Source organism: Pygoscelis adeliae, unplaced genomic scaffold (assembly GCF_000699105.1).
Source record: "Pygoscelis adeliae isolate BGI_AS28 unplaced genomic scaffold, ASM69910v1 Scaffold63, whole genome shotgun sequence".
NCBI classification, from domain to species: Eukaryota; Metazoa; Chordata; class Aves; order Sphenisciformes; family Spheniscidae; genus Pygoscelis; species Pygoscelis adeliae.
This window is the reverse complement of record NW_008824414.1, coordinates 7,305,244-7,320,615: the sequence shown is the minus strand read 5'-3', so window position 1 is coordinate 7,320,615 and position 15,372 is coordinate 7,305,244. Positions and strand designations below refer to the sequence as shown.

At 40.0% G+C, this 15,372-nt stretch overlaps 1 protein-coding gene across 1 annotated transcript in view; it reads left to right on the top strand.

Annotated features, from left to right (window-relative positions):
* Positions 1 to 3,215: 3,215 nt before the first annotated feature.
* CBFB (core-binding factor, beta subunit) overlaps positions 3,216 to 15,372 on the top strand; it is a 45,641-nt gene continuing 33,484 nt past the window's right edge. Inside the window, exons 1-4 of the mRNA XM_009320862.1 lie at positions 3,216 to 3,221; positions 3,319 to 3,482; positions 4,966 to 5,083; positions 9,471 to 9,587. Coding sequence (XP_009319137.1) covers positions 3,216 to 3,221; positions 3,319 to 3,482; positions 4,966 to 5,083; positions 9,471 to 9,587 — 405 coding nt within the window. The remainder of the gene's footprint in view (positions 3,222 to 3,318; positions 3,483 to 4,965; positions 5,084 to 9,470; positions 9,588 to 15,372) is intronic.

The following is a 15,372-nucleotide window of genomic DNA, read 5'->3' as shown; positions in this document are numbered from 1 at the left end:
TTGTAGCCTGGTTTAGAGAAAAGAGAGGTCAGGTGCTGCTTCCTCCCTCATACCTGCCGTGCTCAGCATTTTTTAACTGGTAGGCAGCTTCCCACTCAGAATGCAAAATTAGACCATTTTGTTTGACTGTTGTGGTACGGCTCTTCCCTCTCTTTGTGTGCTATGTAAGAGGTTTAGGTATCAACAGTCCTGAGAGCTGCATGTTGTCGCATTTGGAGTCCCTACATCCATCTCTGCATAAAGTGCTTCCACAGACATGAATTGACCCCGATAGCTCATGGCCCTCTGCATTGCCCATATCCCTCGTTAGGGTTGTTTTGGGAGTCCTGAGATAAGATAGATCTTTATGCTGATGTATGCAGGCTAGACATGAAAGGCTGCTCTGGAGGTGAGTTAGAGCATTTCAGGATGGTTTCTGCATGTGACTGGGTCCATGAACCGATCAGCAATACCCCACGTCACTGGTGGGATGACTTCAGTGAGGATATTCTGGCTGGGAGCATCGTTTGTAGCAGTAGGGGAATAAAAATTAGTCTGGGGCAAAGAAGTCAATTCATCTGCTCAGTTTCTCCCCCTCTCCCTGAATTTTGTAGAACCCATAAGCATGGGCCTTGCGTAAGTGGATTGCATTTCACATTTAATGTGCATAATTATATCTTGCAAACAGTTCATTAATGGATCTATAATCATAGAGTAGCTTGTATATACGTAACAGTGGTGTTTGATTATGCTGCAGCTGCCAGAGATCAATGGATACACAGGAGTCTTGCTTATTAGTGCCTCAGATGCGTGAAGTCTAGAGAACAATGTAACACCGGCGCCGTGCAGTTCTTCATCAAATACTGCTACCCAGGGGAAACCAGAGGTTTTAAAGGCATGGTAGAGAAGGGTTCTAGAAAGTGCAGTATATATGGGACTTGTCACTTGAAGAAAGCTCCCTTTCTCAAAAACATCCCATCTGTAAATCTTTAAGTGGTATTCTGTCTCAATTATCCACGCACTGTAAACACGTTAGATCTTATTTTGGAAAGGGGTCTGTTCTGAGAAGTCGCTCTGAAAGCAGCATGCTTACAAGCTTGACCGTTTCTGTTTTCTGAAGGTGACTCACCCAGAGGCCTGACGAACAGCCTAAGTTCTTGTGAATCAACAGACCAAAGACTTGCAGACCAAGGTAAGCCTACTAACGTTTCAGCAGCCTGAACCACGCTGAAAGGGTTTGCAGAGATATCGCCGAGACACCTTTAGGAAGCAGTTGCATTTGGTTATGCACAAGGAAAAAGGTTCTAGCTCGTTTTGGTGCGTTGATGAGACAGCGCTAAAAACCGAAAGCACAAAAAAATGTTAGGCGAGCTGCAGAATTCCCACGAGTTTGTAACCCATCTCCAACACGATAACCTCGGCTTTCCCTCTCGTGTCCCCCAGCTACCACCTGCGAAGCTGCCTCTGATCGATGTTGACGGTCTGGCCGGTGGCCAGCAGCTCTGGCCAAACGGGGTAAATAGCTGCGGAAATCATGCTCTAGCCTTTCTGGCAGCAAAGACATTAATTTGTGTGCCTCTCCTCTGTCTAGCTAGGAACAAAAAAAAGTAGGAACTTCTCTGTCTTTAAGACCTGAATTGCCTTATTAAGTGTTGGGGGCTGCGTGGGGTAGAGAGAGGAAGAGCTGGTCCAATTTTATAAGCTTCCCTTGATGAGAAAACAGGCCTAAAACAACCATTTTCTCCCAATTATATCTGTTACAATATAAAGGAATCAATTCCCTTCGCTAAGGAGGTATTCTTCAGAGCAGAAGTTCTTTTTTTGTGTCAGCTTAGTGTAGAGAAACTGGATAAATTCAGAAGAATAATATGACACTCTGCCACTGTTTCCCGTCTCACCCCTTCTGCATCAGACCAACCGAGGCAACAAACAGAGGCAGCGTCTGATCTGTTACAGACTTTCCGATAATATTGACTCACTTTATTTAAAACAAAAACTTTGCAGTGCAGAGATGAAAACCCCAGGATGACAAATCTTAAACAAAGAGCTGCCTGGAGGGAAGTAATCAAATTCGATGTTGCTTCCGAAGTCTTGAAAAATATATGCCAAGGTCAAAAACCCAAACTTGCCAGGTGATTGTGTCTCCCGTTTCTTATTTTAGGGCTTCACAACCACTCATCTTGCTTTTGACCTTGGTAATTTTTTTTGCAAATTGTTGTTTGGAAGAAGGCACAGGCAGCTTGGGGGGTGAGGAGGTGGGAACTGGGCGACGTACTAGCAAGTGGTGAAAGATTACCGGAGGTTGAGGGAGCAGATTTCTACCTTATGCACTTGGCAGTTCTCCTGCAGGCCTACACTCTTCGTATTGATCTTGCTGTAAGATGAATAGTGATATGGATTTTTTTTAAAAAAGTCTTATTTTGGGACCTTTAAATGTGCCTGACATTCACAAGAATTTTGCTTAAGGGTTGGTATTAATCTAAATGAATCAAGATAATATATAACGTTTTTCTGTTTTCAATCTCGGTGTATTTTCTTTTAAGATTCGGTTATTATTGAAGAAAGCTTTTAAAACAGTTCTTTTAGTGCTTTTAACATCTGAATTTGCACATGTATCTGCATTACAGTAATGTACCAAAAATGGGAGGATACAGCTTAAACACATACGCAGTTACTACCTAAATCTGCAGCTAACAAATGTATTAAACTTCTCTTAGAATATTTTTGACATTTAGAAAAAAACTTCTACAGTTTTTTTATGAAGTCCGTATACAATTAGTTAAGGGATACAGCCACTTCCCTCATTTTTTTTTTTTTATTAATTTGCTCGTACTTAATTCAAATCATGCCTTCTGGCTAACTTTAGCATTGCCCTCTTCCAATTTGCATGAGTACCTGTGAAGTTAAGATTGTAATACTGAGAGATTAGAAAGCCTCATTTCTTTATCAAAAGATCTAATACTCTCTAATATTTTTATGCTGGCAATAGGCATCGTAATATCAAACTGGTTTTTGGCATGTGCAGCTATCCTTACGACACTCCAGAGCTGCTAAAAAGCTGGGGGGGAGTGGTTGTAGGAAAAAAATAATCAAGGTACGCATGAAAAAAATGCATTTAGGGACGGGTGATGTATGTCCTGCTGTGCTCCTTGATTGAATTGGCTCCTGTAAAATGCCCGCTTGTGAAGATGAAGAATCAAGAGTTCAGGCTGCAGCCTTGGTGCTGTGTTTCTAGCATGCGAGTAAGTGAACTTTTTAAGCGCTGGTGATTAAGATTTCGAAGCCACCGAGCAGCCGTGCTGCACGTCTTGCAGCGGTGGGCGCTTCTGCTCTCCCCAGGAGCAGGCCTCTCGCCTGCGGTCTGTGCGCGGCCCCGCTGCTGGCAGTGCCAGCTCCCCGCTGCTCGCAGACCCAACAGGCGAAGGGACCGACGCAGGCCCGGGGCAGCCCCGTTTGGGATGGCAGCCGGACAGCGGGGCGGAGGGTCCTTTGGCGGCGGTGAGGTACGGCTGCGGGACCGTCCTTGGGGCTAAGCCAGGCCTTTACACACTTGTAAATCAAAACCAGAAGAGATTTTTCTCTTCGTTCTCACTCTCTTTCTCCCTCTCTCTTTCTCCCCCTCTCTTTCTTTTTCTCATTTTTCCTCTTTTTTCCCCTCTCTTTGCCTCTTCCCCCCCTTGTCTCTTTCCCCCCGCTCTTTTTCTCTTTCCCCCCTTTCTCTTTCTCTCTTTCTTTCTCTCTTTCGTTTTCCTCTCCTCTCTTCTCCTCTCCTCTTACTTCCTTGTTTCTCTTTTTTTCTTTCTCCTCTGCTGTAGCTGATGGGAGTGCATAACATTAGGCCAGTGTTCTTGTCATAATTTTCTAAATAAAAATAATTATTATTAGAGGGTGGTCCATTATGTCCTATGTTTTAAAATGTATTTTAAATTGCTTTTATGATATTGTACAATGCCCCAAGCACTTCGGTGGGGGAGCACTTTACAAATAAAATTATTATTATTATGCTTAGTGCACATGTCAGCAAGTGTTCATAAGAAATAAGTGACTGGTACCCTTGCCCTCCAGAGACTGAGCGCCTTATTTCTTTAACTTGACTTTCACCGGCCTGAAGTCTGGGTAAGAATTAGAGTCACTTCTAATCTTGTTCTTCCTATTGGCACAAGAAAATGAGCTGTCATTGAGTAGCACTGGCAAAGAAGGGCCATTTTTATAATTCCTTCTACATCATGTGCTATAACCACATTCCCCCTTTATAATTTGAGGATGTAAAGTTGTCAAATGGAAAAAAAGAGCTCTTTAAAATTTAAGTGGGACCTTCTGGAAGATTCATGTGTGTTGTGTGCATGGAAGTGTGGGTGGACTGGCAGAAAGGCAGGAATAATCTTAGATTGTGTTAATGTTAAAGCTTAATAAGCAGTTTGGTGCAGTATATGGAGAAGGTGTTGGTCCTAAGTTCTGATTGTGTAGTTTTTGAAATCTGCAATTCTTTAATAGATAATTTTTTTTCCTTTAGATGAACTTTAAAGAAAAATGATAATGTAAGCACTGCTAGTTACTCTAGGTTGGGATTTAAGATTACAGCATTTAGTAAGATTATACATTTGATGAACAAGGCGAGGTGGTGTGTGTCAGCCTTTGAAGGGGTTACCTCGCTTAGGAAGTGAGTATTAACAGCATCTCAGCCCTACCAAGATTAATGTCAGTGGAATCAAAACTGGCATTAGCAGAGCACTGTTGTCAGGAAGCTCGCGACAGTTCAATAACTTTAACACACTGGGTAGATTTCAGTATGTGTGTGTCAAAGACTAGTACTGCTTAAAAAGGCATGTGGCAAGTAGCAAGTTTTGATATAAAGATCATAAAAGATTTGAATACCAAATGTGAAAGTGTTGAGTATTACTTGTGGGTACTTGAAAAATATATGTTTTTTTTCTTTTTTTCCGCCGCTTTGCGTCCGTCCCCCCCCCTTTTTTTTTTTTGTTTAAGTAAAAAGTTCCAGGCAGCCTTTGAGGAGGGGGGACGCTCCGAAGTAACTAAGCTGAAACGCTTCGCGCTGGGTGTGGCGGGAGCGGACGGTGCTGGGACGGTGCGCGGCGTCGGTCGGGTCTGGGTGGCCGCGCTGTGCTGGAAAGTTTTCCTGCAGGAAAAAAAAATCACGCCTGCCGCCTTCCAAACGCCGAGGGAAAGGCGGCTTTCGTTAAAAGGCAATGCCGCTTTCCTGTTAAGAATAGTGCTTTTTCGTTAAAACGCGTCGGCTCGCTCTGCCTTCGCTGGAGCAGCAAAAACGCAGCTGACTTGAGCGGTGGGGTTGGGGGGAGGTGATGGGTGGGTGAGGAAAGGCTCTCGGAGCCGTCAGAGCCACCCGCCAGTGCGAATTGGCTGTGCTTCCTTCCCTGGGCACGTGTTACGATTGTAAGCTGCTTATTTCAATATTCAGCTGTGTTTTTTCTTCTTTTTTTCCTCCTTTTTTTGTTTGGTTTTTTTTTTTTTTCGGAAACAGTAGCTTTCAGAAGTGAGTAAAATTGTGCGGAAGATGCTAGCTAAAAGTCTCGAATGAGCTGTTTGATGTATTTGTCAACTAAAATGCTTTTAAAATTAGGCTTTGACAGTCGCAACTTCAGCTCTGTTTTTCTCATTCATCAAGGTTAGGTACAGACTGCTCTCTTCTGAATTAAGAAGCGAGATGAAGTATAGCTCGGAGTAGTCAAGAACTGACTAGTTATTTCCTGGTTTGATTTCTGCTGTATGTTCTTTTTATAGGATCAGTATCTCATAGTGTTGTTAATTTCTTAACTCTTTGCTGTTCTTAAAATGCAGAAGTAACCTCTTTTTCAATTAGAGTATGTAATGAAAGATGAGGTAAAAATTCCCTTCCCATAGAAAATAACACCTACTTTCACCAAGTTCGGTTTGTGATGATTCTTTAATTTCACGTAGTATAGATATTGCTAGTCGGGTCACAATGAAATTATTCTTATGCACACCCAAACAAATATAACTGAACACCAGGTACTGCAGCTGATCTTGTTCATTTGCATTTGTGAGTAAAAGGCTGTACGCTCAAGTACACGGTTATCTTTTACTGAGTAACTTTATTTTAGTTGAATCTTATCCCTGCTTGTTATCTGTGGTCTTAGACCTGTAATGTTATTTTGTGAGGGGCCCCCTGTAGTCAGTCTCTTAATCTTACTATTTTTTTAACATTCATTTTTCATTGCGCATGTTTGCTTCCTTTAAAAAGTCACCAGGGAAACAATGGGTAGGTAAGGAAAACGTAGTTTGCTAGCATTTGAAGTTCCTGAACAGGTGAAAGCGCAAAGTATACCTGACTGCTGCCCTAAAAAAAGAAAACAAAAAAAATTGACATATAGCTTATAAACTAGCTTTCTAATGCAGCTTATGCGGTTATTTGTATAAATGGGAAATAGCTGTAGTTTCACCTTTGTACTTCTAAGCCTGCTGCTGTCTTTCTCTGCCAGAACTTCATCCCTTGGAAGCAACCAGTGATGCCTGTTCTATGTATTTTTACTTCTACTTAATTATAAAACAGCCTCTAAATTTCTTGATCTGAAACATCTGGTTTTGTTCTGTGAACAGGGCACAAGTAGTCAGGTTTATTTAGAAATGTAGTGTGTGTAATGACTGATGTTAAAAAGAGCTAGCAATTTTACTTTTTTTTAGTCTTGAATGTTTTTCCAGACATCAAGGATTTATTCTTTTATCTCCAAAGGGAGCCTTTGCAAATGACCTTACATATTTTTAAGGAGGCAGAAAACCCTAGAGAACAGCTTAGGGATTTAGTGTGGAACTGGCAGTAGGTTGTTGGTTACTTCTGTCAAATAACTCTCGATTGAATAAAGAAAATAATTACCAGTATTACTGAGAAAGTAACTGTGAAATATTAAATAAGATTTCAGGTTTACGGGTACTGCTTTGATAACTTGAAAATAACTTTACATGTTCGGTTTGTTTTGGGACACTTCCTAACTACCTATTTGTTTGGAAGGTACTTGTATTTACGTTGTCTACATGTGGGTCAGATCACCCTTGTACTACCTGATAAGCTTTTCGCAAAATTTGAGGCATATGTATATGATAACATTTCAGACTGAGCTTTAAAAGGCTCTAAATAGAAAATTATAATTTTCTTACTTTCAAGTTTAAGGCCAAACCAGTGGTGTGATTATTTTTTTTTTTTTTTTTAATTTTTTAAAACTTTCTTCTTACTAGAAGAAAATTGTTGGGTTTGGTGTAGTCCTGTGTGGTTCCTAGCGAGACTGTTCTCGAGTTTTTCAGTATTGACTTACGATCTTGATTTGAGAAGCACGTGGGTATTTTAATTGGATGGTTTTATCTGTTCAAAGGGAGGGAACAGGCTTCAAAAATCCAGAGAATAAATATCTACATAGCTTTTTAAATAGCCTATGGTTTAAATGTTGCCCGCATGACTCCATGAGGATGTGGGAATCTGTGTACTTTCATTTTCTTCTTTTCTCTGATATTTTTCCCATGGTTTTTCACGGCCCTCTAGCACGAGTTGGGGGGTGGAAGCAGGGAGGCATGGGCACTTCACTGACTCTCTCGGTTTCCCGGGAAGCAAGTATAGTACTTCTGACCCCGTATCCTTGGGGCCTGCAGAAACCGGGGTGGTGCGGAGGGCTGCAGCGGTCAGCTGGTTTGCACTCAAAGATCTCACTCCTTGGCACTTTCCTTTAAGTGTATAAATTAAGGAGTATAAAACACGTGCTTGCTAAAGATGCTCGGAGGTGGGAAGGTAGTTCTTGAACAGAGTAAGTGGTGATGACTTATGAGTCAAAAATATTTGGAGATAGGTGTAATTTTTTTGTTGATATGTAAATAGAATCACTTAGAAAAGCAAAGGGATAATACAAGCTAGTCGGCCTGACACTGATGCTCTGCAGCCCTCACAGTTTTGATGCTCCCTATTTGTGCAAGTGTATCCTCGATGAGGCTTCTATTACATCGATGGAAATGCTTGGTTTTGCCTATTGTAGGGCAAACAAATATTAATGTACCAATACAATATCCCACCCCAGTGTTAGTAGGACCGATTCGTCAATTTTAATGACATTGAGAATGTGCTTAACAGGAGATTTTAAAAAACAAAACAAAACAAACCTGCTTTTAAGGCTAGTCTGGAATGGAACCTGATTGCAGAGTGTTAGTCTCCCTTGGCGGAGGGGAAAAAGTCAAGACAAAGCACTTCTACTTTAAAAATGGGAGGTATTAATCCTGTGACAGCGTTGCAGTACATGACCAGAACTATCTTAAATAACATACAGAGCTATTGTGTCGTAGGTAGCAGTACAGTTACACCGAAGTTGCTGAATTCTGGGTTGCTTGAAAGGAATTGGCTTGTCAGGAAATTCCAACTATTAGAGTAGTATTTGTATAGCTTTTAAGAAAAACTGTATTCTGGATTAATGACCGTTTAAATCTAAGTGATCGTGGTAATCAATACAGTTATTTGATTGCAACAAATGATGTTTAACCCTGGGATTTTGAGTACAGTTATATTCTGGGAGCATGTTCAAGTATTCGCATGCTTACAGGACATACTCACATGTACCAGAGAAGGGTATAAATACTGTGAATCCAACTTCTACTTGCAAAAATCAGTTTTTATTTCATGTCTAGAAGTTGACATACTCTTCATGGCTTGGAGTTGATAAGATACACAAATAAATACAGAGAGTTTATAAAGAAAACTGAATCTTATTTTCATTTGAAACCGTAGAAAATTACTTACTTGAAAGCAATGTATGCTTTTTCTAATATGGTTAAGTCAGTCCCTTTAATGACTTTACAAAGGGCTGCAGCTGAGAAGAATTCCTATGGTTGCCTGTTCTCACTGACACAGCATCTGCCAATTTGGATTTCACTGGTGTCTTAATGTGGCAAGAGGACTTCGTTCTGTGAAGTTTAATTGAGCTGTATATTGATGCTGCTTGCCTGTAGACGATAAAATGGGAATATTTACATTCAGTTCAGATAAGTGTTTGTCTAGGTACAAGTAGATTGTGAAAGGAAATGAGTCCTTTTCTTTCAAAAAAAGTTGTCCTTAGTAACAGGTCTCAGGAGTTCATTTTCCTTCAGCAGTACTTCTTCTAGAGATATGCAAGCTCTTTAAAAAGCACGGGCAATTTTTAATGTTGCAGGTACTGAGTTGGTGCAGGGTATCCAGACAGAACTGGAAGGATAGATTCTAATGTCAGCAAAACTGATTTGAAAGAAGTATTGATTCCATGTTGTATTTTATATCCGAAGCAGCCAATGGCAAATGTTGTCAAAATGGAATCAGATGTTTGTAACTTAATACTTAAGAAAAATGATGAGTGCATGTTTTTGACTTTAAGTATTCTCTATGCTGCCTGGCTTAAGACATAAACTGATGTAAAAATAAATGACTGCCTGCATAATTTATGTAATGTCTTGCTCCCTGATCCTGTTTGTATTGATTTTTCTAAAAGGCTTTTGTGGCCACAGGAACCAATCTGTCTCTCCAGTTTTTTCCGGCCAGCTGGCAGGGGGAGCAGCGACAGACACCGACCCGGGAATATGTCGACTTCGAAAGAGAAGGAGGCAAGGTAAGAAGGAAATTGTTGCGACTGAAAGAGATTATGTTGTGCTTATGATCTTATTAGTATGGGGCTGCATGTGTGATGTGAAATTACTAGTATTTCACATCTCAGTGCATGTAGGTAGTCTCAGGAGTACCACTGAAAGCTGGTAGGATAAATCTGGATCGCTTTGTTTTAAAGCATGTTAATATTTCTGGAGGGAAACACGTGGGTAGTGCTGGTGGCTTCTTATTATTTTGAAGAACAGAACTTTATTTCTACTGTCACGCTACGATAAAATTTTGGGGAACGATTTAAGTTTGGCGTTGAGCAGGTGCTTCTAAAATGGTTCAGAAATTAGACTTTGGCCAATGAATTGTGCTAGACTAATGAAAATTTGCACTTTGAACAGGTTACTTCTTTGGGTCTTAGGTTGCCAGTTGCTAGAGCAAGCATTCAGTGTGCTGCTTGGTGGAATGAAGCTTTTTTTTTTCTCAGTTTCACCATGAGCTATAATACAGAAGAAGCATCGCTTTCAGAATTGATTTCTGAATATTTTTTTTTCTTAGGTGGTTGTCCCATAGACTGATATCGAAAGCTAGAATTCCCTAATGACAGCGATGGTTACTGTGAGGCTGTATTAGACTGAAAGTCAGAAACCTTGCTTAGTCTCATCAGAATAAAGTTACTGAAATCGCTTACAGCTGGTTTTGTTTTACAGGAAAAACATACCTTTAATATGTAGTTGCTGTCTCTTACCTATGCTACTGTAGGTGCTTTGGGACTGATCCAAAGATCACTGAGACCTCAGTAGGTTTGGACCAGCACTTAAGGCCCCCATAGCCTTTTTGTTTCAGGGTAATTTCTGTATAATTTTTTTTACTTTAAAGATTTCTAATAGACTACAAAATTCTTGCTTTTGCCTAACATTTTTTTACCCACTCTTGTAATAAGTAACAGCTAATGCAACCAAATGTACCAGGCTGGAGGAAGTATTTGAAGCATACTCAGGTTTAATGGCGTTTTGGGTCTTTTCAGTGCTGCTAGGTGGAAGATAAATATTTCCTATAGTGGGAAGACTTGATTGGAAGAAAAAAAAATTCCTGAGGGCAGATATGGTATTTGGAATCCAAGGTAGTGAGGTTTTTTGGAAAAAATTGTTTTCCATTTAGTCCTGTGAGGCTTGCAGAAGTTTGACAAATTGGGGGAGGAGGAGTGAAGTTGGCTATGCTGGGTACTGACTGCTTTGCTAAGGAAACTGAATTGAATCTGGCTCTTACTGAAAAATATTGATTCTGGCTCACAATTGAATGAGGAATTTTTCTTGTAATGTGTAAGAAGACTGAAGTCTCTCTTGTTGCCAGCTCAAAACTAATTTTATTTACTCCTATGATTTTTTTAACTTTGTTTTCTCTGAATGAATTTTTAAAGTACTGAACTACTGCATCCATTTTCTTGTGTTGTCTTAATCATGTAAGAGAGTGGTAGATATGCCGTGTATTAAAATAGAACATGAGCCTCATTAATGAATGCCACTCCCTGTTTTATGTGTGTTTAAAGTAAATTCTAGAGTGCTTCACTAAAATGTTTAGATTAATTCATCTGAATGAGGCTAGAGGTGGACAGACTAATAAATGGCAATAGTGTTATGCTGTAGTATGTACAAATCACAAATTCACCGTTGTAATCAAACTTTACTAGTGTAAATCACACGCGAACGCAGGCGTGCTCTGCTCAGAACTAAACTTGTCTGAAAGTAAGCCACTCCCATAACTTCGGAAGAGAAGTAAGCAGAATGGGAGAGTGTTTCTTCTGTTATCAACAGAAACAGTTAAACGTTTTGTATGAATTGTCTGAGATTTTGTCCTCTATAGGCTTTTGTCGTTCGGTTTTATTAAGAATTTTTTCATAGGCTTCAACAGTCTCTTAACACCATGTGATTTTTGTAGCTCTGTGCAACGTTGTTTTATGAGCTTTGATTCTTGAGGCAGTGCATAATGTGTGTTTGTTCATCACTGGATTTAAGCCAGCAAGGCATGTTTTTAATTATATGAATAAAAAAAGGCTAGGGGGGGAGCTGTCAGTTAATTATTATTTTAGGCATTAGTTTGAGATCTAGAATGTAGATAAACTTACCAATGCTAGAATATTTTTATTCTGGAATTCTGCTTCAGTGTTTGGCTAAGCAAATGATGGCCAGAAATAGTTTATCCAGAGTTGAGGTATGTCACTACAGTGCCTAAGCAGTTCTGTACACAGATTGACAAAGCTACCAATGCAGCATCTGCTAGAATTGCTTCTTAAACGGTTGAATTTTAGAAAGAGCAGCAGCCTTGTGAATCCACGTGAAAGTCGGGATTCTGTGAATGTCTACTTCATAGGCTTGAGGTTTTTCATTCTGGTATTTCTTAACTGAGGGGTTTTTCCTATGCTTAATTTGCCTTTTAATTTGGTGCATCTGATGTTCACAATGGGTGGGTAGGCCTCTAGTGGATGCCCTGTCTTCATTAATTCAAAAATTGGATAGCTGAGTGTTCACTTAATGTTTCTACTAATTTCAAACTCAAGCTTAACTCTTTTTTTTGAGATAGTTTTAACATTCTGTGCTGTCTTTGATCTGTAGCAAATTTAATTGTGTATTTGAGCAATTTTTCAGGTTTGTCATAGCAAAGGAAAAAGTAGCACTAAAAAGAGGTCCCTAGATTGTAAAAATCACAGAACATTGTATTTCATTGTGATTGTGGGGGTGTGGGGGGGGGGCGCCAAATTCGGTGTATGTCCTGTTTCTGGCTATCCAAACCATACCAAGGCTTCCTGATCCTTTGTGTTGTCAGCTAATGTCCAGTTCTTTTTCTTTTTTTTTTTTTTTGTTAAAGAATAAATGAATAGATAGTTAAGAAATTCAGAGGCAGACAGTGTAGTAGTGTAATGTATTGCCTGAAATCATAATTGAATCCTGGAATGGAGAGCTTTATTTTCACCTTGGTTCTCTGGTATCGTTCATCACTTAGACTAGTTTTATTGTGCTTAATGAAGTTCTTAATTTTTTCTTCAGTCTTATACTGATACCATATGAAGGTCAGGCTGAACTCTGTGTGTGTGGACTTCAATACTTCTTAAAATCGAATTTTATTGAAAGTCCCGTTGTTTTGTTAAGAACTGTGTGATCAACTTTCTTTGCATAATTCATTTTGTGTACTTCTTACAGTAAGATAAAATGTCCCTGGTTTTCATTTGTTGTTTGAGATGTTTATATAGCTTTGGTCTTTCTTACCTGCAAGAACATTAGTTCTCAGATATTCTTTTTTTATTGTTTAAATACCGGTTACTACACTGATGAAGTGTGTGAAGTTGTTTTACTTTCCCTCCCCTTTATAATACTGTTCTCCATCTCGTTTCTAATGCAGCTTAACTTCCTGTCTGCTGTTGGGTGGCAGCTGCTCATAAACCAGAATCTTCCACACAGGCTTATTTCAGTATAAGGCACTATGAACTCCGCAAGTCTGCAGGAAAGCACATCAGACATGATTTAAATTGATTGAGAGTGCCTGGTATGCCACATGTGTGATGTAGCTAGGATTTCTACTCACTAGACCATTAACTATGTTCTAGCCACAACTAAATATTACTGGACTTCAGTTTTCTTCCTGAGGATGCGGAGTTTCAACTCGTGTGCAGTTTTTTCTGTTGTAGCTAGGAAATTTTATTCGGCTATAAGTTGATGTTAAGTGCTTGGATGAATTTAAAAAACTGAAAATCTCTGTTGTGCTGCAGGCGTTGCAGCAGTTACAGAAATGTAATGAGAAAGAAAAAGGTGCTGTATTTGAATAAAAACTATATTTAAGTGGCAGCCAATAGCACCAGTTTTCCACTTGTGTCCTCTGTTCTCACTAGAGGTTTGATAGATAGGACTTGTCCCCAAATCAACTTTTTCTTTTCTGACTTTAGCAATAAAATTTCATAATTACTGGGATGGTGTATTGGCTGCAATAGAACTTCATAATTATTGAGATGGTGTATTGGCTGCTCTGTTTTCTGAGCAAATGCAGTTTCCAGTCAAACATAGGATCACAGCGTACCCAGTGGAATTTGCTTGGAAAGCGAAGGCTTAATTTATGAGAAGTATCTGAATATCAGTGCTAACCTGTATTGAATCGGAAGTTTTACTTTCTTTACTTTCTTTGGTCCCCACCACTTCCTGAAGAATTTAGATGAAATGTTAAGTCATTCAGACAAAGTTGGAGTAGCAGCTTTCTTTTTTCTTTGTTTAGGTACCCCTACTTTTAAAAAATCGGTAAGGGTGTCTGGGAAACTGATTTACAGTTTCAGCTCTCATTTCACGCTCACCATAGTACTAAAGAGCCATATTCCTTAAGTTCCTGTATTTTCAGTCCAGCAGTATTTGGGGTTTTTGCATTGTCACCATCGAAAACGTTCTTAAAGTTAGCAGTTACTTGTATGCGTTCCCTGCAATCCACTGAGTCTCTGGACAAAAAGCATTTAAGTTTAATTTTTTTTTTCCCATATCAGTGGGAAAGGATGTCTGATGTTAGGGATTTAGGGGAAGAAAAAGTATGCTAGAGCCGTAATACTAATTAAAGATCATACTGTGGTGTGCCACCACATAGGGCAAACCATTGCAGCCGTGAGATGCATGTGGTCTTAACAGTTATTAAGACTTCATCCTTTTATTTGTCTGCAGTAATTTAATGCTCCTTCAAATTATTGTGAAGGTCTCTGTTTAAAGCACTTCAGGAGACAGTGTTACAACCTTGAAGAGTTGGGCATCGCCTAACAAAAATTCACGGAGCTGTTTGTATGTGGTGGAGACGTATGGGCATGTAAGATGTAACTTACTTAGAAAACTAGCAAGTGTCAACCTTTAAGTGGTACCATGCGCATTCTTTGTGGATCGTTTCTTAATATGTCAGGGCGTCTGGCGAGGACATTTTGTTTCCCAGGAGCTGTCCTGCTCATAAACGCTTTCTCTCGCAGACCAGTCTTGTTGCTTACAGATCTGAACTTGAGCTGAGGTTCATTGTGTAGCTCTCTGCAGCCCTTGACTGATTTTTAGGCTAGTCCCTTAATGGGGGGTTAGGATAAGGATATTTTGGGGTCAGATTTTTATCATGTTCATCTGCTGTTCTCTCCCTTTGTGCTAGCAGAATGATACAGAATTCCTCTTCTGGCTTAGTTTCAGCTTACTTCAGGAATGTGGAGCAGGGAATATCTGACTGGTGCCTGTCCTCAGAGCTGGTGCTTTTCCTGAGCACCCTTAAACCTCGGGTTTAAGGTTCAACCCCCTACTCGAGTCTACCTGATGACCCCACAACCCCAAAACATTGTGGTAACCAGGAGAGGTTCTTCTGTGAAGAGCAGCTGGTGGTCAGGGGAGGCACATCAGCTGCTGAACTGTCTGTGTGCTCGGGCCCTTTGAGGTGCTTTTGCTTGCTTCAGCCAAGGGAAGTGGTGGTGCCCTGATGAAGCCCGTGTCACTGTCATTCCTTTTAATCTTTCTCAGTCTTTTTCTGTGAGCTTTAAACAAGAAAGTCAGTGTGCGGTTATTCTGACAGCAGATAAATGGGTTTGGTGGTATATCCAGTTTGTACCCAGCCTGGCTAAACAGCTTAATTTTTTTCTTGGAGTTGCATGGTGGGAGTCCTGCAAAGGCTTGGTGAATGAGAAGAATCCACTTTCCTGGATGGTGCCCTTGATGAATTTTCATCCAGGATCATCTATGTGGTTTGGGTAAAATACTAGTTTTCTATAGGTGTTTGTGATTCTAGATTTTATTATTTTGTTGGTGCTTAAG